The sequence below is a fragment of the Nyctibius grandis genome, chromosome 6 (genome assembly GCF_013368605.1).
Source record: "Nyctibius grandis isolate bNycGra1 chromosome 6, bNycGra1.pri, whole genome shotgun sequence".
Lineage (NCBI taxonomy): Eukaryota > Metazoa > Chordata > Aves > Nyctibiiformes > Nyctibiidae > Nyctibius > Nyctibius grandis.
The window spans coordinates 14408265-14434803 of NC_090663.1; the positions used below are offsets into that span (position 1 = coordinate 14408265).

A 26539-nucleotide genomic window follows, 5' to 3' on the forward strand; every position below is an offset into this window, starting at 1 on the left:
TTAACATTTTAATTTAGACAAGGAACATAATTCTTAAGTGATTTTCCCCACAGCCCCAGTTACTGTGGTCCGCTTCCCAGAGCAGTCTTGGAGCCAATTCATTTTGAAAGGAACTGGAAGATGCGCTTTAGAGACGTACCTAACGCACACCACTATGGACTCAGTCCACAGGCCCAGACTAGATTTAGTCTGAAGCAAAGCACCCTGAAATGAACATAGCATGGATCTTAGAACCTCAGCAACAATTGCTTTACTCTAGAAATCCATTCCTAGGGGGCAAGCAGTGTGCTCCTTGTTAATACAGACACAGCCTTGGAGAACTTAATAAAATGCAGTCAGATGTTTTAGCTACCTCTCTGCTATTGACTGTTGGTTGCAAAAATTTTTCCTCTTTCTCCAGAAAGGACTGCATTTACTCCTGTGCTATGGATAAAATCATTTAACTTTTCATGATCACTTTAAATTTCTGTAATAAGGACCAATACATTCCAGTTTGTGTCATCTTAGTTCATTCTTCATCAAAACTGAACTGAACTAATGAGCTCATGGGTTCTGGAAGACTGACTGAGCTATAGGAAACCAAAACCTTGAATCTTTGGCCTCTGTACTAAAAATATGCTATTTTAAAATATGCAGTTTCAAATACTGGGAATTTTTTCCCCTCACATTTTTCTAGGGAAGAAATGCTAGCTTCAGTTGAATTCTTAGTTCAGAAAAAGTTCATCTGCAAAACAACACACTGCAACTTAGATGACAGGACAACTTCAAACTCAAAAGACAAGAAAGAACTCTAGCTAGCTAAGTTTTCTCAAGGTCATGAAGGAAACATTTTGATGCTTGAGTGCAGAAGGATATTTGCATTGCCAATCTGGATAGAAAGCTTTGTCTTCCACAGTGAAGAATGTAACACATTTATTAGTCTAAGAATTCAGAAGAGTAGAAGGCAGCTTTACAGCATCTTTTGCCTTGCAACAATACCTTGAAAAACCAAAACCAAAAAATAAAACAAAATAATACACCTCCAAAAAGAACCCCACTTAATATAGGAGTCCTCTCTATACTGTACCCAAACTGAACCCTAGTCCAGTTGTCTAAGGTGGTTTCTCCTGTGTTAGTAGGTGCTTTGATAGGTAGATCTCATGTGGGAAATACAAGTCAGGATGCTCTATATACTTTGGAAAGCAAAGGAAAAAAGGTATATAAAAGCCCCTGGGGAAAAAAAAAAAAAAAGACAAAAAAGGCTGTTTCCACCTGTAGTCATTTTTTGGCACAGAATCCTCAGTCTTCCCACAAGAGTTAGACTTCAGCTGTGCCCTGCTCACTCCATCATGCAACTTTTTCCCCCCACTAAAGTGAAGAAGCTTCTTTCTGCCTCCAGAAGAGCTCTCCTCTCAGCCCTCCCACCTGCCTGCCCCACCAAAGAGGGAGCTGAGGGGGGATTACAAAGCCCTCCTTGCCAGCAGCCCCTGCAAGGATTAGGAGCTATTGAAGTTACAGGCATGGGTTCATTTCACATAGCATTTTATGCTGTCCTATCTTCTCTGCTCTTTTTGGCAAACAAGAAGGAAGTGGAGACAAAACAATATTTAAGAGATATTTACACTAGTTTATGTCAGAGGTCAAAGCAGCATTACTGCAGGGGAAGGTACCACTTAGCGGAATTATGATTGCTCCTGTTCTCAAGTTACCATAAAACTTCAGCTCTTTCAGGGGCAAAGGGTTTCTTTTGCAGAGTACTTAAGTATCTGCTGCTTCCCAACTGTTTGGGCATACCTCCTTCTTTCTGCAGCATATTTACTCTTCTCAGTAAATACGCTCCTGGATTAAATATGAGGCACTCCCATTTCCCTGGGCCCCTGTAGCACTGGTCTCTGCTATAACTTGTCTGACTTGAAAGTTACTAGAATTGTATTTACTTCTTTACAAAAGCTTCTGCCCCTTCCCATGCTTTTTTCTCCCCCCGGGGCTTGTGCTTTCTGTGGTAATTGCATAGATATACCACGCTACCACATCCTTTAGAGCCTCTATGCACATGTGCTGTCAGATCAGCCTCCTGGATCCAGCAGAACAGGATTCCAGATGCTCTTTTCATATCCCTTTACAGACAAAAAGTTAATCCATCCTTCATCTCCAAGACTTACTGTATTGCGTTTGCATGGCAAGGTTGTGGTAGCAGGGGGGCTACAGGGGTGGCTTCTGTGAGAAGCTACTAGAAGTTTCCCCCATGTCCGATAGAGCCAATGTCAGCCAGCTCCAAGACGGACCTGCCACTGGCCAAGGTCGAGCCCATCAGTGATGGTGGCAGCACCTCTGGGATAACACAGTTAAGAACAGGTGAAAAAAAGTTGCTGCACAACAGCAACTGCAGCCAGAGAGAGGAGTGAGAATATGTGAAAGAAACAACCCTGCAGACATCAAGGTCAGTGAAGAAGGAGGGGGAGGAGGTGCTCCAGGTGTCGGAGCAGAGGTTCCCCTGCAGCCCACGGTGAAGACCATGGTGAGGCAGGCTGTCCCCCTGCAGCCCATGGAGGGTAACGGTGGAGCAGATATCCACCTGCAGCCTGTGGAGGACCCTACACCAGAGCAGGTGGATGCCTGAAGGAGGCTGTGATCCCATGGGAAGACCATGCTGGAGCAGGCTTCTGACAGGACCTGCAGCCCCATGGAGAAAGGAGCCCACGCTGGAGCAGGTTTGCTGGCAGGATTTGTGACCTCGTGGGGGACCCACGCTGGAGCAGTCTGTTCCCAAAGTACTGCACCCAATGGAAGGGACACACGCTGGAGCAGTTCGTGAAAAACTGCAGCCCGTGGGAAGGACTCAGGTTGGAGAAGTTCATGGAGGACTGTCTCCTGTGGGAGGGACCCCACATTGGAGCAGGGCAAGAATGTGAGGAGTCCTCCCCCTGAAGAAGAAGGAGCAGCAGAGACAATGTGTGATGAACTGACCATAACCCCCATTCCCTGTCCCCCTGCACCGCTGGTGGGGAGGAGGTGGAGAATGCAGGAGTGAAGTTGAGCCCAGGAAGAAGGGAGGGGTGGCGGGAAGGTGTTTTAAGATCTGGTTTTATTTCTCATTACCCTACTCTGATTTGATTGGTAATAAATTAAACTAATTTCCCCACGTCAAGACTGTTTTGCCCATGACGGTAACTGGTGAGTGATCTCTCCCTGCCCTTATCTCGACCCATGAGCCTTTCGCTGTATTTTCTCTCCCCTGTCCAGCTAAGGAAGGGAGCAATAGAGCAGCTTTGGTGGGCACCTGGTGTCCAGCCAGGGTCAACTGACCACACTTATTTATTTCCAGAAAACCCCATTACCATTCTCACCGTCATTATGTCTGCTTTCAATTTGTCTTGCACTCAGATTATGTCAGCAGAACAGAGAGGGAGAGGCAGAATTACTCTAAAATAAACTGAGCCAAAGGGGAGGGTTTTGAGTATTCCCACAAATAATGAACCAGTCTCTAACACTCTCCTGTAATTCCTTCTCTTTGAATGCAGGCTGTCACCACTGTAATCAGACTCCTATTCAACCCAGCCATTTTTGTAATGACCTAATTCTCCAATACATCCTGTATCAGGAGGTTCAGTTTGGCCATTCATTTGTGACTCCTTTTACTCTCATCACATCTTTACACATCAAACCCACTTTCAGAGTTTTCTTTTTCACATAGCTACCTCATCCATACATTCATCCTCAGGCTTTACAAGTGCCTTGTTTTCTTCAGCAGCCAGTGCTTTGCTTTCCTAAATATTAACAGAAGTAATATTCCTGTACAAAGTGGACCTTTTAATTGTCAAAGGCAGATTATAGATAAATCTATTTTTGCCTGGTATTTTTCCTTAAAGGCAAGTAATAACAGCAACAGAATCACAGAATCGCAGAATCAATGAGGTTGGAAGAGACCTCAGGGATCATCGAGTCCAACCATTGCCCTGACACCACCACGTCAACTAGACCATGGCACTAAGTGCCATGTCCAGTCTTTTCTTAAACACATCCAGAGATGGTGACTCCACCACCTCCCTGGGTAGCCTGTTCCAATGTCTAATGACCCTTTCTGAGAAGAAATTCTTCCTAATGTCCAACCTGAACCTCCCCTGGTGAAGCTTGAGGCTATGTCCTCTTGTCCTATTGCTAGTTGCCTGGGAGAAGAGGCTGACTCCCACTCCACTCCAACCTCCCTTCAGGTAGTTGTAGACTGCAATAAGGTCACCTCTGAGCCTCCTCTTCTCCAGGCTAAACAACCCCAGCTCCCTCAGCCTTTCCTCATAGGTCATACCCTCCAGACCCTTGACCAGCTTGGTTGCCCTCCTCTGGACTCACTCCAGTCCACAGTTACTTATTCAACGGAAGTTTATAACATACATCCCAATTAAAACTTTCAGCAAGACCATTTGTTTCAAGAGTCTTGGACACGAGAGCTTGTCTTCTCTTCCACTGCAGTTGTTTCTAGTGTTTGGTTTCCTTAAAAATCCCAAAGGAAACAGGTGAGTCCTCCTTCCACCACTTGAACCCCCTCCAGAGTATATATCTTTGTGCTGCTTAGTGGTTTCTTCTTTTAAATTGTGCAGAGTTTTCTACAATTTGCAATGTGATCTCTCCTATATGCAGAAAGAGGTATAAGGTACAAAATCCTATTTCTTATGCATAGCACATTATCAGTTTGGAGGAGAAAAGTGGGTATGTATCTGGGCTTTGCTCTCTGTGAGAGGTACTGCAGTCACCTGCCTGAGCCTTCATAGACATCTGTAAGTGAGGCTGGGGGTGTTTGGGGATGGGGTGGAGCACACGTTTCATTAGCTGATCAACTTCTGTGTACCACCAAGAATGGCATCTTATCAAGTCAAAGACTGTTGAGCCAGCTCTCCCCAGTTGCTGCTACATATTTTTCAACTGAACATGCTGAATAGTTGAATTGGGCAGTTTTGCCCAGTTTCTCACAAAACGTGACAACTGCCTTGCAGGTGTCTGACCCCAACTTTTGTATTTTGAAGGTTCTGCTGCTTCAAACTTCCCTTAGAAAAAGCAGTGACTTCTCTAGCTTGTGCCAATGAGACACAGATGCAACAACTCATGTTTAATTATGTTTGGAGCTATTTTAGGAGATATACTCACAGACTGATGCTGCAGAAAGACAGCTGAAAATAGGAGGAGATATTCCGCATGTGTGTGTTTCAACAAAATATGTCAGTGCTTTCCACCACACAAAACAGAAATAGCATTTTAAAGTGGGAGACACTGTTCATACAAGGTCAGCTGACCATTTTGGAGAAGGCTGCCGTATTTTGTAGATCTAAATCAGATCCATTTGACAGCAAGAGAGTATTCAAACCAAATTTCTCCTCTGCCAGCATTTAGGAAAATTTACAGTGGCTTCATATTTCCCCTCTTTACAGTTCTACATGGGGAAGCTTACAACTATCTTAAATACCCATGCTACAGGCGAGCATTAATGATTAAGAACAGTAATATAAGTCATATGTTTAAAGAAGTTTTTTCTAAACACTTTTTACAGTAAGAAACAAGCTTTCTCTAAAAAAATGTATGTAAGTATGTAAACTAGATTGTTGGGTGTGCCTAAACTCTTCACATCTTTGCCTCTTGAATGAAACAGTGAGCAAATGCATCAGACTAAAATTTGCAGGAGAATCAAGGCCAGCATTGGAGAATCAAGTCCAGCATTAGGGAATCAAGATGTTTCTGGATATTCTTTTTTCTAGTAAGAGACAGACATTTAGAAGAAAAAGAAAAATTATATTTTAGTCAATATGACATTTTCTGTTAAATTTTCTGTTAAAACTACTTCCAGCCATCTCTACATAAAACTTTCATACAAATATAGAGTTAGGCTATAGCATAACAGCTCCCACCCTGGTTTTATTACTTCTATTACTGCATTAGTTAAGATAAAAACCCTTATTGGATTTGAATACACTACTCTGTAAATAGCAAAGAATCAGAATTGCAGATCATCATTCCATAATAGTTTACATTTTCACAGAAGACTGCTGTAGATGAAGATACAGCCGTATAACATGTGACTAAACACTCAGACAATCTAATTATTTAAATGTACATCACATTTTTAAGGCTAGTGACCAGAATGCAAATTGTCAGTTTTAACTATTGTCTTGGACTGATTTCTCTCTTCTTGCTGTCATGGAAACCTACATTAAATTAAAGGCAAAGAAACAATGGAATCTAATTAATGTCCCATGCATCTTCTGTACGGCAGAAGTATTGGGCAGTTATTTGTAACATTTATGGCAGCACTCACAACATGATTTTCAAATGCATAGTTAAAGGACTGTTGCTCAAAAAAAAATTGTACTCATATAAAAATATAAATACATATAAAGAGAAATAAGAACTCAGAAGCACAAGATGAATAGAAGAGACTCTCTCCCTCCTTCCTTCCCTCCGGCTCACACGTTTTGAGGGGTAGATTTAAAGGATAAAAGGCCATTTCAAACTGCCCTTTTATTCAGTCCCTGCAGCATGGAGTTTCTCCATAGGAGCAAGAAACAACCTGGGTTAGAAGCAACAGCCTGTCAGGTTGCCTTGAGAGGAGATGTCAGGGTGTGGGCACTGGTAGAGGGAGGAAGCATCAAAATGGTTGTGAGAGAATGTTAAAGAAATAGTTGAGAAAGAAGGATCTCTCCTCATTAAACACTGCTTTGTCACCCGCCTTCCTTCATTCATCTGTGTACGGTGATATCTCTGTACCTTTCTTCCAGATACGATTTTGTCTGCAAAGATTCAGTGTTTGAAGAGATAGGAATCACCACATCTTACTTTTCTAGACTTGATGGATAAGGAATTGGCTGGATGGTCGCACTCAAAGAGTTGCAGTCAACGGCTCAATGTCCAAGCGGAGACCAGTGACAAGTGGTGCTCCTCAGGGGTCAGTATTGGGACCGGTCCTGTTTAACATCTTTGTCGGTGACATGGACAGTGGGATAGAGTGCGCCCTCAGCAATTTTGCCGACGACACCAAGCTGTGTGGTGTGGTCGACACGCTGGAAGGAAGGGATGCCATGCCATTCAGAGGGACCTTGACAGGCTTGAGAGCTGGGCCTGTGCAAACCACATGAAGTTCAACAAGGCCAAGTGCAAGGTCCTGCACGTGGGTCAGGGCAATCCCAAGTGCAAATACAGGCTGGGCAGAGAATGGATTGAGAGCAGCCCTGAGGAGAAGGACTTGGGGGGGGTGATGGTTGACAAGAAGCTCAACATGAGCCGGCAGTGTGCGCTTGCAGCTCAGAAGGCCAGTCGTATCCTGGGCTGTATCAAAAGCAGCATGGCCAGCAGGTCAAGTGCAGTGATTCTCCCCCTATACTCTGCTCTCGTGAGACCCCCACCTGGAGTACTGCGTCCAGCTCTGGGACTCCTAACATAAGAAGGATGTGGAGCTATTGGAGCGAGTCCAGAGGATGGCCACAAAGATGATCAGAGGGCTGGAGCACCTCTCCTATGAAGACAGGCTGAGAGAGTTGGGGGTCTTCAGCCTGGAGAAGAGAAGGCTCCGGGGAGACCTTATAGCAGCCTTCCAGTACCTGAAGGGGGCCTACAAGAAAGCAGAAGAGGGACTTTTTACAAGGGCATGTAGTGATAGGATGAGAGGTAACCCTTTTAAACTGAAAGAGGGTAGATTTAGATTAGATATTAGGAAGATATTCTTTACTGTGAGGGTGGTGAGACACTGGAACAGGTTGCCCAGAGAAGCTGTGGATGCCCCCTCCCTGGCAGTGTTTAAGGCCAGGTTGGATGAGGCTTTGAGCAAACTGGTCTAGAGGAAAGGTGTCCCTACCTGTGACAGGGGCCTGGAACTAGATGATCTTTAAGGTCCCTTCCAACCCAAACCATTCTATGATTCTACGATTCTATGACCTTAGAAGGCGGCTCTGCAGGTGTGATGGTATGCGTGATGCTTTTATGCTCCTGTTGCAGCTTAATGTTAAAAATTCAGTATTCATGGAGAATGCGGAAGAAGGTAGAGGATAGCATGGGTGAAAGTCCTGTAAGCTTAATCAGAACTTTTCCTTTTATTATTTAACCAAGTTCTCCAAGTAAGAAAGACAGATTAGGAGTACTACTTTTTTTTTTTTCCCAGGTTAATCAATGGATAGCTATAGGATTTTGTCTTTACCGCTAATTCTAGACTGCCACAAAAAACACCATGTCTCAGGGAAGGAGATGCTTGTTGGACACTATCATTTAATTTCACTATAACTATACATCCTCCACTTCTGGGATTTATGAATGAGTAAAACAAAGCATCTTGCCAAGGTTAAACTGAATTGCTTCACACATGACTGATTAAACAGGGGGAAAAAAGTGTTTAAGCAAGGAGCGTATTGATTTCTGCTGATGCACCACCAAACTGGCTAGCAACAGCAGTGACAGGACCCCAGTGCCAGCTGCCCTGCGTGGTCAGCCTGGCTGGGAGCATCGGCCATGACTCCTGCCCTTTTCTGTGCGCAGGGCTGGAAAACACTGTGCACAGTGCTGCTCCACAACCCAATTGCGTTTTGTCCATTATTCTGAAGCTACTGAGGGCACCCTTGGTTTCTTGTGTCCTATGGCTTAAAACCAGGTCATGCCTAAGAGAACACAGAAGATGTTGTACAGCCAGGATTCCCTGCCTGAACAGAGGCTGGACAACAATTTGAAGGGTCTAATTTTTCTCTTGTCACTGGGAAAGAGCACAGACAACTCAGGAGAGCACAACAGCCTGGGTGACATGCTACGTTTTCAGATGTCTTCTGAGATAGAAGAGGTAAAAGCAAACATAAAAAAACTTTCCAGAGTGTGAAATGAAACTGTTAGCTAAAACAGTTACAGAGTAAAGAATATAGGATGCCATTAAAGCAGGCTATACTTATCAAAGTTTGTGATAGCACTAACTGAAGATATTATTTCATCTGAATTGGATATCAGTCATTGCCACTAATTATGCAGTTAATGTGCATGTGGCATCAGATGTGCTAAATAGACAGCAGAAGAAGGAACCACAGGCAACTCAATATTTATTGATGGGGCATCCTGAAGCTGGCATATCAAAACACTGTTACAAAGGTCATAAGATACTCTTGAATTATTTATAGAAAGAAAAAAAGAGAGCCATTTAAAAATACTTAGTTTATCCAGCCATATTTCAGGAAATTAAACATTTTAAAGAGTTCACCAGACATCAACAGCCTTCATACAACAAAACAGACTGCCAGCCAGCTGACTCCAGAGCAAGTGGGACTGAGAGGAACAGGAGAGGAAACCCAGAGGACTGCATCTGAGCAAGCATTTCACAGCGTGTCACAAGTGAGTGATAGACCTTGCTGAGCAGAAAAAGGCCCAACATGATTGATTAGGAACAGAGACAGATGCAGCGTGGAGTTTTTTTAAAGGCTCAGATGAAACTGAAATATAAGCTCACTGGCACAGCAATGCCAACAGAAAAGTTCAATTTCTTCTTCAGCTTTGAACTGGGTCAAAGAGTGATAAAAAGGTATTTTTTCCCCCCATTAGACTGAGTGAATCATGTTGTGCTGTTCAGCTGTCCCAGGCTGCTGAGGTGGCTGTTGGTCACAGAGCTTCTCTGGCAAATTTCTCATCTTAGAGCCTTTTACTTGGGATGTGGAGGGAGAGCTATTCATTTCTCGATGGCACACGTGCATGAGGCATCCACCTCACAGCTAGTCCCAAAGACACACTGCTTTCTGACTCTAGATGCTCACAATGTCATTTTTATGTTTCTCTCCTTTTTAAAAGCCTGCCGTATCAATCTTGCTACATCTTTATATCCTAATTATTAGTGCTAATTTTTCAGTACAGTTAAAATTCTTGTTTCCACTAGAAAAAAACTAGAAAACCCTATGCTTCACTGGTATCATTCTGTAATTTAGTGATCGCTAATATGGATCAGAATCGAACTTTTGTCCTTATTGTTTCATAGAAGCCTTGTTAGACAGCAGATACTGCCAGGTTTTTAGAATAGTGAAAGTACAACTGTAAGTAGTTTGTCTAAGCCCATACTTCACTAAAGACTACTTAAATGCAGGCAGCTGGACCCTGGCTGAAGACAAATGGAAGATGTTTTTATACCAGGCTTCCCAGATCTAGTAAAAACGTGCAGGTGTTCACATATAGAACCATAGAATCATTTTGGTTGGAAAAGACCTTTAAGATCATCAAGTCCAACCATTAACCCTGGATCATCCAGTAAAGCTGTTTCAAGAAAGGAAAATTGTATTACCTGTCATTTATATAGGGCTGGTTGGGCTAACTGGAAACAAGCAATGCTTACCCTTCTCTAAGGAATGAAGTACTGTACTACCAAAACTACAGATGTCACCATTTACTAAATGATGAACAATAATAATAAGGATAATACTTGTGACCAGCATAACATATTTTATCCCTCTCAGATGTTAATATCTTAACTTGTAAATTATATCTCTACATTTTTCTAGTGCCTTATGAAGCTTAACTCCTGAAATTCCTTTAAAAAAATGTATATAGCATAGAATACGCTGTTCCATTTTTATCATATCATTTGATCATTTATGATTTACCAAATTATTTTCTCTATGATGCAATATTTTGGTTTTGAGTATTATCTTCAAATAAAGGACATTTTGCTCAAGGGAGTATCTCAAGTGTTCTAGTTCAAGGTGAACAAAATATTTTGGTTATTTTTTTAAAACGGTTGCAGAGTTTTCAGCTTCCACAGAAAAAATAGTGTGTAGAGGTCTATAGCTGATCTCTTCTCTTCTTTGGAGAGACTGAGAAACAAAATCTGACTTCCTCTTCTGCTTTCTTTGTTTTCAAATATCAGTAAAGGAAGTTCAGACCTTGAAGAATCTGGCTTATGCACCAATATTGGTTACATTTTCTGATTAGGTTAGATTTTGTACCCACTGAAGGTGAAAAATGCCTCCTCCTTCCATACCACAGTTCACATCCCTCACTAGGCTCATTATCACTTCTGTTTGCATTCTGATTTTCTCCCACCCTTCTCCCAGCCCCTCTGTTGGTGAGCCTGTGAAAGCTATGGTCAAGAAGAAGAATTACTTCTATTAGTTCCATTTAGCTTAATTGGTTTGCCATCAAGACTCAGTCCCACCACCTCGGCTTTTTGCAAGAAAGAATTTACCCTCTGCATCCTGGATAAATTCTAGTTTACGTAGTTAGAATTTGATAGGCAAAAGTCATTTTCCTCCTGGCCACAACTGTTTTGCAGAGGAATTTAAATAGTCGCCTTCGTCATAGCCCATGACCTTTCCTCGGTCAAGACATAGTTTGTAAAAAGTACACCACGAGTAGAAAAGGAAACCTAAATCCTCCTTTATGTGGTATGTACTTATGAAACATGAGAGTTAGTCTCTTCTAATGACAACTTTACAAGGCAAAACTGTCATTAATTTAGAAAAAAGATCCCATTAATCATTTTCTGAAGTCTTAGTATCAGCTTCTCACTGCACTTTACAAGTACAATAAATATAACTTGGGTTCAATAAAATGGAATTAAGTGCACAGTTATGCTGTAAAAATCTGTAGTCAACTTTTAAAATAATAAAAGCTTTGATAAATTTTAATGAACCAAGGCAAAGGATCCCCTAAGCAGGCAATATTAAAACAATAATGCATTACAGAATTTCCTGCTTTGGTTCAATCAAAAACCATTTGCCATTTTAAATCCACTCTATTTGATACAATTCTTACAATGCAAAATTTAAATTACATTACACTCAGGATTTTTATTATTACGTATTTATTTACACCTCTTATATCTATATAGTTAGGTTTTTGTCTTTTGTTCCGTCCTTTTGGACGTTTGGGAAAAAATGTCCCCAATTTCTAATATTTGGCAACATGAAAAATAGTCTCGGTATTCTCAAAGTAAAAAGGAAAGATCTGACTTGAAAAGCTAACATATTACCTGAAGCACTCAGACATTACTTCAGTTACCACTATTTTGATATTCCTTGCTTGTTCCATTGCTGGGTTTTTTGTTTGTTTTTGATATTGGTGCCCTGACTTTTACATCAACTTGTTATAAATAAAAAGGAATTCACCTATGTGTTTCATCTCTGTTTTGAACTAAAGATGTCATTGCTAAAACTTCAAATATATTCTGAAGTAAAGTACTAGGAATAATTTCCAAGCCATATTACACCACCAATAGTCTCCAAGAATAACTTTAACATTTTTGGACTAGATATAGATTTGTAGGATCTGTTCAGTATCAAAGTTTTGCAGTGAAAGCGTTAAGCACTTATTTTTATTCTGTAATGATCACCTACTTTGCATTCACTCTCTGGATGTCTATGGATGATTTTACAAGTACATCCAAGACAGTTTTGCAGTCTGATGGCTGTCCCACAGTTGTAGCAGGCCTTTGTTAATGCAGTGCTGAGCCACATCTTATGTGGCCTACCTTTCGCAGAGCTTTTAGTACAGACTAATTGCAGCCCCAGTTTCCATAGCATAGGTAAGAATCGATCAGGCCTGCCTAAAAACAGTAGATTTGCATGATGAGCTCATTACTCTGTCACTGATTATGAGAATCACTTTACCTACAGGACCTTGGTTATCAGTTTAATTACACACTCCAGCTATCATGTTCGGCAGTCACAACCTTTAAAGCACAGAATGAAAAAAAAAAAAAAGGAAAAAAAAAGAAAAAAAAAAAAAGGGGGGGAAAGCACTGCTTGCCTAAATTGGCAATTGAGGAGTCTGAAGCAATGTCTAAGGGCTTTTCTTCTTTCTTTCCCATTTCATTAGGCTGAGAGCACTGAAACCCTGGTTCGCCTGCAAGCTCTGAGAATACCCCTGCCACAGCACTGGAGCTCTGCTTCTGGCCAAAAAGGAACAACACTCATCCCTGCCACAAATGTGTAGAGGATTATTGTCACTACCTACACCACAGACCTGAGACATGGCCAAGGCTAACCCCAAGCTCTTGAGGGTCTGCTTTGGATAGCAGCTATCCCCCTGTGAAGGGAGAATGAGGTGATAATTATGAATTCATAAGAGGAACTTGACTCAATCTGAATATTCTTAAAACAAAAGGGATTTTTTTTCCCAGAGGTTTGATATTTATCAGTGTTGATAATAAAATTCCTCTTGCAGTGAAAGCTTTGTGTGAGAAAAGTTTGTTATGGGTCAGCAAATAAAGTCTCTGTCTCAGTGAGAATGATGCAGAAGACAGGCTCCTAAGAAAGGTCCCAGGATGCAACGGGACATACATGAGATAAAATATCTATCGCAGCAGTTTTTAATGCAAAAAAGATCAAAACTTAAACTATGCCAAAGGCCAATTTCTGCTTTTATGAGGAACATATTAAAGTTAAGTCCAAAGAGATATTTCAAGGTGACAGCAATTTCTCACAGGAACAATTAGTCACCAGAACAAAATTCAATACAGGCAGACTCGAGACAGTGTTCCAATACTGGCAATTAGTATTAAAATTAGCACAAAAATAAATAACTGTTGAATCATTCATCAGTCAGTGAAGATGTTACGGCTAATACTCATTTAGCACAAGCATCCAGAGGTTACTAATTGACAGTGTTGAGTCCGATGTAATTTCCACAGTCAGAAATAATATCCTAAATATTTACAACTCAAGACAAACCATTTCTATATTCTCTTCTTCCAATTATCCTACCCTTGCCACTGCCTCATCACCTTTTCCTGCCCTTTTTCTTCCATCATTATCTCTTCTAAGGCTCTGGAGAACGGACATTTTTTTCAATCTGGAGAACGGACATTTTTTTTCAGTCTTAGATATAAAACTTCTATATCTTTACCTATTCCAGATTTACATTAATGCAGCGATGAATTGATCTAGCTCTTTGAGGAAAGTACTCACCCTTTGGTCCCTCTATAGTGAAAGAAATTCACCCATCTAAGCTCTGTGCAAGACACACTAAATATATCTTTCTTCCTTGATTTACAATCTCTTCTTGCCTGGAAAGGAATCTTAGATCCCATCAGATATCTAGAATGGCCCAGGATTACATGGCCTGGGGTTCATTCACAAAAGAAGTAAGAAACATATATTGTATCAATAAATGTGTCAGTGTCTGTTGTCCAGCACAGAAACCAAATGGCACAGAGAAGTCTGTGCCTGGACTATTAAACTGTCAGCCTCAAAAACAGAGTGATGGCATGCAAGCAGCCTGCTGGGAGCAATCTGTCTGCATCTGGGGCTTCTCTGGGATAGTGCTCATGCCCCAGCCCACAGCTAGGCTAGGAGTGGGTCTAAAAATATTTAGCAGCATGGAAGATTGGGTTCAAGGGTCCAGGAAGAATCAACAATTTTAAACTACTAGCATAAACATTACTAGCCAAAGACGGCAACATCAGACGGCAACTCCCCAACCTGGTGAAGGCCACAGACTATTACCCCCTGCTGATCTTCCAGATAGGTGGGGAAGAAGCTGCATCCCGTAGTGTTGGGGATTGGCTGCATGACAAAGGTCATGGCTCATTGGAACAACTGTACGAGCAGAGCAGATTCTGAGGCGAGCAAGACTAGGCCTCAGGCCCTGGCCGAAACTGCAATTCATGCTGATGATAGCAGAACGGCAAGGATACTGAGACCTTGACAGGGATCGTAAACAACTAACTAAAGGGGGAGTGAGAGCCGTGAGAATGAGAAAGAAGCACAGCTGGCTAACCGCAAGTAGGAGGGATATGCAAAAGTAACTTGTAGAGCTTCAGCCAATCAATAGTTGACTAGTAGGCATAATTAAAATCCACTGTATAAATAGATGCTGTCTGGGCTAATAAAGTGACGCATGCTTTATCACTCATAATGAGTTGTCTGCGTGTTGTTCCTCCGCTGCTCGCACCGTAGTCTGAGGGGGATGAAGAAAGACTACAAGGCCCTAGGACTGTTGGTGAAAGAGTCTGGGGCACAAGTTGTTTTCTCCTCCCTCCTTCCATTTTCAGGTGATGACGTGGGATGGAATAGTAGGATTCTCTCTATTAATGCCTGGCTACGAGACTGGTGCTACAGGCAGGGCTTTGGGTTCTTTGATAATGGCTGGTTTTATAAGACAACAGGCGTGACAGTAATACATGGGAAAGGTTTATGTCGTAGGGGCAAAAGGGTTCTGGGACAGGAATTAGCAGGGCTCATTCGGAGAGCTTTAAACTAGATTCGAAGGGGGATGGGGTAGTAGCTGGGCTTGCACCACTGGGGCAACGCTCTAGTGTTGTTGAAGACCAGGAGGCCTCCCATCCCCCTGGGGTGAAATCAGTGTGCCCAGCTCGCTCCCTGAAATGCCTGTACATCAATGCACGCAGCATGAGGAATAAACAGGAGGAGTTGGAAATCCGTGTTCGGTCGGGGGGCTATGATTTAGTGGCAATCACAGAGACTTGGTGGGATGCCTCGCATGACTGGAATGTGGTCATGGATGGCTATGTCCTGTTCAGGAAAGACAGGCCAGTAAGGAGAGGTGGTGGAGTTGCTCTTTATGTGAGTGAGCAACTAGAATGCATTGAGTTCTGTCCAGGGGCAGATCAGGAGCGAGTTGAGAGTTTGTGGGTGCGAATTAAGGGGCAGGCTGGCAGGGGTGACACTGTTGTGGGTGTCTATTACAGGCCACCGGATCAGGATGAGGAGGGTGATGAGGCCTTCTACAGGCAGCTGAGAGCAGTCTCGCAATTACAGGGCCTGGTTGTCATGGGGGATTTCAACTACCCTGATATTTGCTGGGAGGCCTACTCAGCCAGCCATCCTCAGTCCAGGAGGTTCCTCCAGTGCATTGATGATAACTTTCTGATGCAAATGGTGGATGAGCCAACTAGGAGAGGAGCGCTGCTGGATCTTATCCTCACTAACAAGGAGGGTCTGGTTGAAGCAGTGAAGGTTGAGGGCAGCCTTGGTTGTAGTGACCATGAGATGGTAGAGTTCAGGATCTCATGTGGCAGGAACAGAATAGCTAGCAGAATCACAACCCTGAACTTCAGGAGGGCCAACTTTGGCCTTTTCAAGCAATTGCTAGGGGAAATCCCATGGGACAGGGTACTAGAAGGTAAGGGGGCCCAAGATAGTTGGTTAGCATTCAAGGACTGCTTCTTCCGAGCTCAAGATCAGAGCATCCCAACAGGTAGGAAGTCAAGGAAGGGTACCAGGAGACCTGCATGGTTGAACAGGGAACTGCTGAGCAAACTCAAGTGGAAGAAGAGGGTGTACAGATCGTGGAAGGAGGGGCTGGCCACTTGGGAGGAATATAAGTCTGTTGTCAGAGGATGTAGGGAGGCAATTAGGAAAGCTAAGGCCTCCATGGAATTAAACCTTGCAAGAGAGGTCAAGGACAACAGAAAGGGCTTCTTCAAATACATTGCAGGTAAAACCAACACTAGAGGCAATGTAGGCCCACTGATGAATGAGGTGGGGGTCCTGGAGACAGAGGATAAAAAGAAGGCGGAGTTACTGAATGCCTTCTTTGCCTCTGTCTATACTGTTGGAGGCTGTCCTGAGGAGCCCCGGACCCCTGAGGCCTCAGAAGAGGTCAGGATAGAGGAGGAATCTGTCTTGGTTGATGAGGGCTGGGTCAGGGACCAATTAAGCAATCTGGACGTCCATAAATCCATGGGCCCTGATGGGATGCACCCGCGGGTGCTGAGGGAGCTGGCGGAAGTCATTGCTAGGCCACTCTCCATCATCTTTGCTAAGTCATGGGCAACGGGAGAGGTGCCTGAGGACTGGAGGAAAGCGAATGTCACTCCAGTCTTCAAAAAGGGCAAGAAGGAGGACCCGGGTAACTATAGACCGGTCAGCCTCACCTCCATCCCCAGAAAAGTGATGGAACAACTTGTTCTTGGTGCTGTCTCTAGGCACATCAAGGATAGGGGGATCATTAGGGGCAGTCAGCATGGATTCACCAAGGGGAAGTCATGCTCAACCAACTTGATAGCCTTTTATGAGGATGTTACCCGGTGGATAGATGATGGTAAAGCTGTGGATGTGGTCTATCTCGATTTCAGTAAAGCGTTTGACACTGTTTCCCACAGCATCCTCGCAGCTAAACTGAGGAAGTGTGGTCTGGATGATCGGGTAGTGAGGTGGATTGTGAACTGGCTGAAGGAAAGAAGCCAGAGAGTGGTGGTCAATCGGACAGAGTCCAGTTGGAGGCCTGAGTCCCGCAAGGGTCGGTTCTGGGACCAGTTCTATTCAATATATTCATTAATGACTTGGATGAGGGATTAGAGTGCACTGTCAGCAAGTTTGCTGATGACACAAAACTGGGAGGAGTGGCTGACGCGCCGGAAGGCTGCGCAGCCATTCAGAGAGACCTGGACAGGCTGGAGAGTTGGGCGGCGAGAAATTTAATGAAATTTAACAAGGGCAAGTGTAGAGTCCTGCATCTGGGCAAGAACAACCCCATGTACCAGTACAAGTTGGGGGCAGACCTGTTGGAGAGCAGCGTAGGGGAAAGGGACCTGGGGGTCCTAGTGGACAGCAGGATGACCATGAGCCAGCAGTGTGCCCTTGTGGCCAAGAAGGCCAATGGCATCCTGGGGTGTATTACAAGGGGTGTGGTTAGTAGGTCAAGAGAGGTTCTCCTCCCCCTCTACTCTGCCCTGCTGAGGCCGCATCTGGAATATTGTGTCCAGTTCTGGGCCCCTCAGTTCAAGAAGGACAGGGAACTGCTAGAGAGAGTCCAGCGCAGAGCCACGAAGATGATTAAAGGAGTGGAACATCTCCCTTATGAGGAGAGGCTGAGGGAGCTGGGTCTCTTTAGCTTGGAGAAGAGGAGACTGAGGGGTGACCTCATTAATGTTTATAAATATGTAAAGGGCAAGTGTCAAGAGGATGGAGCCAGGCTCTTCTCAGTGACATCCCTTGAGAGGACAAGGGGCAATGGGTGCAAGCTGGAACACAGGAGGTTCCACTTAAATATGAGGAAAAACTTCTTTACGGTGAGGGTGACCGAACACTGGAACAGGCTGCCCAGAGAGGTTGTGGAGTCTCCTTCTCTGGAGACATTCAAAACCCGCCTGGACGCGTTCCTGTGTGATATGGTCTAGGCAATCCTGCCCCGGCAGGGGGATTGGACTAGATGATCTTTCGAGGTCCCTTCCAATCCCTAACATTCTGTGATTCTGTGATTCTGTGATTCTGTCTTTCTTCCCATAAACCAGGCTGAGACCAGCTGGGTATAACTAAAAGAGAGCTAGAATCGTTGAGCACCTTTATTAGTCTCCAGGAAAACTGAATGTTTGTCAGGATCTGTCGTTTCATGACCTTTTGGGGCTCCACCACATACTAGAAGATAAACATCATTACAGCCTGACTTTCCTTTTCAGCAGGACTTCTTACTGCTGAAGAGGCAGCCAGGCCAGTTGCAAACACCCAACCTGTGTCCTAACATGAAGCAACACAATCTCCCAGCTTCCTTCCAAAAATATCATGTAGTTTTTCTGTTAGATCATGGATTTTACTCACAACCTTTCATATGGAGTCTCATGAAGCTCAGAAAGCTGGTCATATTAGGTATCAGAAAATAAGTTTTCTGTCCCCTATAAAATATTTTCACTCCAGATTAGGTCTACTATGTTAAGGCAAGTTACACAGCCACAACACTGCAGCCACTAAGCAAACTCACCTAAGACTGACCTAAACCACCTCCTCTTGGTGCCTGGGGTCTCTGATAGGTAATTGATGCTCTTTGATTGGTTATTTTGAGCTCCGCCCAGCAGTAAAACACTTGGCCAGGTGGGCTCGCTTCCCTGACTTTGTAGGTTTGTGCATATTTCTGATGCCAGTCTGAGGGGCAGAGCCATGCTACGGGGCAGTCCAAGGTGATATATCTCCCAGACTATTCTAGAAAGGGCACCTTCACAGGGAAGTGATAATCTCCAGGTGTGTGTGTACATTAAACAACCCATCCAGCACTTGAGACTGAACAAATAATTTGCTCTGGCATTCTTTTTTCTCTTTTTTACCTACCCTTTCTTCTGAAGACAGATTGGGGTGTTGGGTGAATTCAGAAATGCATGAACATTTGTGGTACAACGTGTGTTCTTCACTCATTCCAGTTTTCACTGGATTTGAAACTTGGTGTCACTCTAGCTGGTAGCAGCAATGTACTCTTGTAGATCTGTCTTATGAAATACGTAGAGTTTCCAGAGACTGATGAGTAGAAAGAAAAATACATCAAAATATAGAGCCACTCTGAGAATGCAGCTAACACTTCTTTATGGCTTGTTAAATATATCAAACATACTGTTCTATCTATATTAGGAAAATGACCTATAATCTGACAAAAGTACATCTTCATTCTTCTCTCTCTGCTGCCTTTGAAATTGTTCTGACAATTTAAAAAGGATATAACAGCTTTAAGCAAGGCTATTAAAAATAAGATCACTTCAATGTTCCAAAAGTTTTGAGGAATGGTCCAAAGTTTTTTTTCAGATTTTTCTGTTCCACATCAGCAGAGAAACCATTTTGACACATGCTTTTTTTTGCAAAAAACTTCTGTCTTTTGTGGTAAGCTGTATTATTTTCAGTGCAGCCAGCAGATCTACTGATGTTTGAAGAGAAGTCATGTAATGACAAGTCCAGCCACACTGGTAGATAGGGAGTAACCTGGCTCTTGGCTCAGTACTAATGCATGTTGTGAGAAAGATATTTAAAATATGGATCCTTTCAGGAATGCTACTCGTCTTGCCCAGGGGACACCCAGGTACTGGGGGAAGGATAAACATGGATAAAATATTGGAAGAGGGGCACATTGTATTCTCAAGATGGGACCATGTTAGGGCCTGACATTTCTACAGCTCATTCATCTGTGCTTGAAACACACGAGACATACAAAAGGTCTGATAAAAATAGGACTGCTTTTCATTTTAAGAAGGAATCTCTATTATCAGAAATGCCTCTAATGGTGATAAAACTGGCTACAAGGCTCACATATCTTTAAGGATTTATTCAATTTAATTTCTAAAATGAAGGTTATAAATCAACACCAAGCCCTTCCTGAAAGACTCTGTTATCCTCCAAGCTATTATGAGCATTTACAGAAGAATGATTCTTTTCTGTGTCAGATGTTATGAAAGACAGTTCATACTTCAAATAATATGATTTATAAGTTGAGATTGTGAAACTAAATTTAATAAAGCTCAGAGAAGATGCATGATCCTCAAAAAGCTTTTTAATATAGATCTTTTGGAGTTGAGATGCTACCCTTCTTTTATATTAGCTGTTTTGTATTCTTGTGTATGCTGAGGTTACTGATGGATGCCAGCAGAATTACCCACCACAGAAGTTTTACCTTCTTTCCTCTTCTTTTTCTCTCCACAAGAATTTAACTGATGACAGATTGCTTTCCCATATCTCATTACTTCTTTGTGCAGTTATCATGTATAACTAAAGGCCTTTCCAGTCTTCATATTTATTTCTTGAGTTGCCAGCTTTTCTCTTTGATGATGTAATTCCTCAAAGAAAGATTAATATGCTTGGTTAGTCTTCCCTTTGATTCAAGGAATTGTTGGGAGATTACCACTATATTAATTGTATTATATATCTTGAAGTTTATGATTTGAAAATCTTGATGTTTATGATTTGAAAATTAACAGTTCTGATCAGGGACAGTCCCACAAACTCAGGAAAAGTTTGTAATGAGTGGAATTTCCTCCAAATACGCTTTTCAATATGGATTTTGGATTTGACATTTTGAATTAAAAGAAATAAGATTTCATATCAATTCATCCTAAAGCAAAAAAACACTGAAGTTCTTACAGAAAATGGTACTTTGAAAAAAATGCAAGTATTTTGATAATAAAAATCCTTAATTTTGTCATAGAATTATAGAATCATAGAATGGTTTGCGTTGGAAGGGACCTTAAAGAACATCTAGTTCCAACCCCCCTGCCATGGGCAGGGGTACCTTTCTACTAGACCAGGTTGCTCAGAGCCCCATCCAGCCTGGCCTTGAACACTGCCGTGGGGGGCATCCACAACTTCTCTGGGCAACCTGTGCCAGTGTCTCACCACCCCCATCATGTATAACCCTTCCAGACAGAAGAACAGCAGATCAGATCCAGGTTACCTACTTAAGCTTAAGTCTTGCTTCATATAACTGAGGATTAGGGGAGGGAGGAAACAAGGGGAAGGGACAATGCAACCAAAATAAGTACCTAATTTCCCTTTCAAGTCAATGGAGAAATGTCAGTTTTTCTGAAGTCTTTTGAAGTGTCATCCAGACTGGTCCAGCTGGCTAATTACTTTTCACTGAGATTGCAAGAGGCGAATAAGACAGATTCATTTTTATCAAAAAAGCTGTTGGCACTTTCATCACATTTTGTGTAAGTAGACAAGTCATCAGTTCATCCAGAAAGCAGAGGACAGGAGATCTAGGCTCCCCTTAGTGTGGGCAGCCAGATCCCATTTTTCACAGACTACACGACTGTTTAACCACAAGCTCACAAAGTGTTTTGTGCAAACACACCTTACTACAGTCCCTCATCCAAAGTCTGTTTTTAGTTTTTATCCAATGACAATCTGATGTAAAAGGTACAATTAAACCATTTTGGAAAAGCTCTTCACCATTGCTCATCTTAGTCTAAGTCCTGCCTATAACTGAATTTCTGACTTTCTCTAGGAGTGTTAGTGGTTTTTTAGTTAAGTGAACAGAGTGTCAGTGCCTGTCTACTGGTGCGGGGGCTGCACACAGTTCTAAATGGCTGACTGGTACTTACCTTCTCAGAATAATTAATTTTGAATATCCTTGGGAAATCAAAGTTGGATACCCCGGCCAATTAGATTTAGTAGGCTGATGGCATTTCTGAGTTTTAGTCACCAAAATCGTACCTTAGGCAGGATTTCTGAAAACTGGTAATTCACCCTTAGAGAGTGTGATAGAGCCTAGAAAGACAAACTACTCCAAAACAGCCCAGTCAAAATAAATTCAATATTTACACGAGCTGCAGCTCTGTTATTGCCCATACACCAGGACACAACTATTCCTTTTTAAAGTAATATTTCCATTTGTGAAACAAGATAGAGTTAGTAGCTCCTGTTACAGCCCATTTGTACATTTACAATGCAATTAACAAAAGGAACAGGAAAAAATCTAATTCACAAAAATGAAACATAAATCTAGCTGCAATTGCTATAGAAGAAATGCAGCTTCAACTCTTTCCTCCCATTAGTATGCCAGGAATTGACTCATAACAGGAAATCTCATGGATTCCTGTTAATCATCTAATATAAGTTATAGCTATAATGTAAACGTATTTGATGCAAATTATTATTGTATCTAAACTGCAAGTGAAAATACATTAAACAGGCTGCTAATTTACCAACAGTCAATGAAAATGCTTTTATTTTGAGATTATTGCTGGGAACACATAAAATATGTTTAAGGAATATTCCATTTGTACTTGCAGTGTTCCTTTTTCCATGGTAGTAGAAAACAAATATAATGCAGTTTCAATTACTAAATAAATACCTTAATAAGTTTAAGAGCTTCATATGGCTTAGTGTTGATAAAACAGATGTGACCATTATTCATGGGCCACTTGTGACTTTTTTGTTTTGCTTTTGTTTTAGCTCAATAACAGAAGTCATTATTTGAAGACAAAGTGTAGAACATCTTGAAATTCAGGCAAAAGTTGAGATAGAGTGTTCAGAGATCTGGAACACACTACTGCAGTCTGCAAGTGTAGACACTCCAGAAATATATCAGAAGCTATTTTAAATTCATTTAGGATTGTACAAGGCTAATTATAGAAACATATTACGGGCCTGGTACAAAGAATGAACTATTTGGGGTAGACTAGACTAATTTAGGGGAGGCTTTTGTTCAAGACTTTCCTTTGCTGTGCTAGCCCAGGGTGAAATATAGGTTCTCCAGTAGTTCAGTAGCTCATTCTGGTGTCAGGGTTTTGAATGATTAGGCATTTAAATGTGTAATGTTTGAAGTGAACACTTCAGGTGAAAATACTAAGTGTCAATGAAATTATTTTTGGAAAATTTTCTACAGCTCTGTTTGTGTATGTCTAAGTCCCTGAATCCCAGTAGAGTCTCATTTATCTGAGGTTTGACTACACAGTTGCCCACCTTCAACAGAAAGGGTGTAGGTCTCTAGAGTAGGATCTCCTACTCTCATTTAGCCACCCTGGTTATCCTAGCAGATGAAACATGCTGGAGAGCATTTCCAAGCACTCAGGCCAGCTGGCAGGGAGCAGCTCGTCCCTCTGCTGGGAAGTCCTTGCTGCTCAAGGGCACTGGCCACGCCACATTTATCCATGGGACACTGTGACTCTGGAACTATCCCAGGAGCTGTTTGGGAAGGGGCTGGCTCACATGAGACAGGCACATTCCAAGAGCCAGTCCTGCTGCATCAGGCAGCACCTGGAAATGTTCCTGGATGTTGTTTCACCTATTAGCTTAGTTGTACCTTCACATGTTCATGTTTTGGCCCTAAGGAAAACCAAAGTATATTGTCTACATAGACATTTCAGGCTGAGAAGCACTGAGATGCTAAGGCAGCAGGGCCTGATTGATTGAACAAGCAAATTGCATGGCTTCACACGACTGTCCCTGAATGTGGGCACTGATTTTAGATCTGGATGTAAGACTTCAGGCTATTCCATGTTCTTCTGTCTCATACCGCAGACCTGAAAACTAATCTTGGTGATGGGGAGGCAGTGGGTCACAAGATTTAATGCAAGTGATAAATTTCAGGCCCCACCATGGGAGGTGATCTGATGGGTGGGTAGACCTCCCCTGTGCCTTCCCTTCAAATAAAAATCTTGTCATTCTCCCTAATAAGCATCCTTAATAGACTGGTCAACTATACGCATTGCTAGAGACATTGAATATGGAACACTGTTAGTGTACTGCCACATCTTGGATAGTGTCCCTTTTGTCTGAAATGTTTCATTAATTCTAGAGTACTACATTTCTTTTTCGTTTTCTACATTTCTCATACACACATATACTATAACATTTTAGTCTGGAGATCTTGTGACACTGTCTCAGAAGCATGAGAAGAATAAATTAACTATTTACGATAAAAATCATCATCACACACAATGCATTTTAAGGTATTGCTTATTTCAGGTTTAATCTTTGGCATGAAAAAAGGAAACAAGAAAGAATATTTATTACCTGATTATAATGCAGTAATAGGAATCTAGTATACTTTTTGCTTCACAATAAATCTTTGATCTTTAGTCCTTCAGCATTTTCATGTTTACTGAAGTATCTTGTAGATCATGTTAACCTATGACTGTTTCTGCACAGTGCCTAGATACACAGTGGAAATCTTTGCTGCCTCTTGTTAAAGAACAAAAGTTTGTGTAAGTTCAAAAGAGATTAGACAAATGTGTGAAAGAAAAATCCACAGGCTCTTAAGCACAGAGGTACCACAACTTTGGCAAAGAAATCAGAATACAGGTTGCTGGAACCTTGGAAAATATACTGGGGAAGTTTTGTATTACAGTCACAATGTTTGTACATTTTTCTTTAAGCCTCCAACAGGATATTAAGTTAGCTCAAGTATGACCATTCATGCCAAGTGGAGAGCACTTGAGACATATGTGTGTATATATATATATATATATATATATGATTAGGTCCTTTTTGAATTAATTTTGGGATCAAATCCTTTGCTGGTATAAGTGAATGCAATTATCCTAAAGCTGTGTTCACTCAAGCCAGAACATAATTTGGCTTTTAATTCATGAAAGGTGCTAAACTGGCAACAAGAAATTTTTCACTTGTACATGTCAAAAGTAAGCCAAAGGATGGGCAAAAGGCTGTAGGTTGGGCATTGACCTCTAGTAAGACAGCTAAAACTCACAAAACAGAAGGTCTGTTAGCACTGTGACCATCTGCAGCCAATCAAGCTATTCATGAACTGAACAATTTTCATACTATAATAGTTTATGTCCCTTTTTTCTTGAATGATGTAGGTAATTTTTAGATAAGGGAGGAAAAGTCTGCATCCCATTACTACTATCACTACATAAAAGCCAGAAAATATTTTAAGTTAGTGGTGTAGTTGAAGCAAGTCATTACATGACCAACATTTTCTCACATTCGTATGTGACTGAGGCATGCAGTGGCTAGCACAGGGAAGATGAAAGAAATTCCAGGTGACAGAAAAATGCTTTTCTGTTGTTCCATGTGAGCCATTTTTTAAGAGTAATTGAGTTTTGACTTTTCTCTGAGTCAACTAAAAAAATTTTAACTGAATTGTTGGGTTTGATATTCCACAGCCTTCTAACATGTTCAGTCCAGGTATTGTCAAAAAGAAGTGATGAAGCTGGACAGAACAACACATTTCCACACCCTGTTGTAAGAATCTGGACAGAAAACAAACCAGAAATGGAAAGGTGAATATAATGTTCAAATATTCCACTGTAAAAGGGCACTTTTAAAATATTCATGAAAAATAAAACACACTGCAAAACGTAAATACCTTAAAAAAAGAGGTCACCAAAATTTTTCGGTACTTTTCAGCTCTCCAGCCTTCCATAGCCTGAACTGACTCAGCAATAAGGAAGAAGCAAGAGATCCTTGATAGAATTTTAAAGGTTTGCTTACCATAGATTGACTAGGAAAGGATGCTCCAGGCCTTGCATTATCTGTAGCTCTCGAAAAACATTTCGAACTTCATCTCTCTCAATGCACTTCTGCTTATTCATGTATTTCATGGCATACATTTTCTTGGTGTCTCTCTTCTGTACAATGCACACCTAATTGATAGCAAAGTGAAAGGCAAAGTTTGACACCTACAGAAAGGAAACTCAGTTGTGACTGAAAAAAATGAGCTTTTTACGATATTTCAATAACCCAGATCTAGATACCACAACCTAGGAACACCTTCAGAAAGTCCACATTACAGCTATGCAGGATTCTTTGTAATAGACTATAATTAATAAATTAACAAAAGAACGCCCCACCCCTGCATAAGAAGAAATGAGCACCCAGAAAAGTGGCATATCTTTCAGAAGTTACACAGTAAAGCTGGGAGGAATACAATCCAATTGCTCAAATTGCAGGTTATTTCATTAGTCACAGAAATTACTGCCTCCTGCCTAGGAAAACACACAATCATTGTCTTCATTCCATACATACATCTTGATTATTGCATCATAAACATAGCCTTTGTTCACAAGGCTCAATATTTCATCTAAATATCACAATTATGCTCCCTTAATTATTGTTGAAAAGAAAAAGAATTTTCGTACAGAGATTCATCATAACGTTTTTGAAGTCACAAGAAACCATTACAATGATTTAGTCTCTGGCAATAAACTTCTTTCCTTTAACTTTGTTTTCTTTTTTTGACAAAAGTTAAATAATTGTCTAAATGCAGGAAGAAAATCTTAGTCAAGAGAATTCCCATGTAAGGCCTGAATTGTTTTTCCTCATGGTAGTTTACTTTGTGAATGAAGCTGGGGAGCGTCACCAACACCACATCTAAGAAACATCATTTTAAATATAATTTACAGCAACACAGAAATGTAAGATTGTTCTGCATCTCATCCCCAAAGCTGATG

At 41.7% G+C, this 26539-nt stretch overlaps 1 protein-coding gene across 2 annotated transcripts in view; it reads right to left on the reverse strand.

Annotated features, from left to right (window-relative positions):
• The window catches only part of STK32B (serine/threonine kinase 32B), a 153994-nt gene extending 128280 nt beyond the window's left edge, over positions 1–25714 (reverse strand). For both annotated transcript variants that reach the window (XM_068403717.1, XM_068403716.1), the window contains exon 1: positions 25581–25714. In XM_068403717.1, the coding sequence (XP_068259818.1) occupies positions 25581–25699 (119 nt within the window). In that variant the 5' untranslated portion in view covers positions 25700–25714. The remainder of the gene's footprint in view (positions 1–25580) is intronic.
• Positions 25715–26539: the final 825 nt, after the last annotated feature.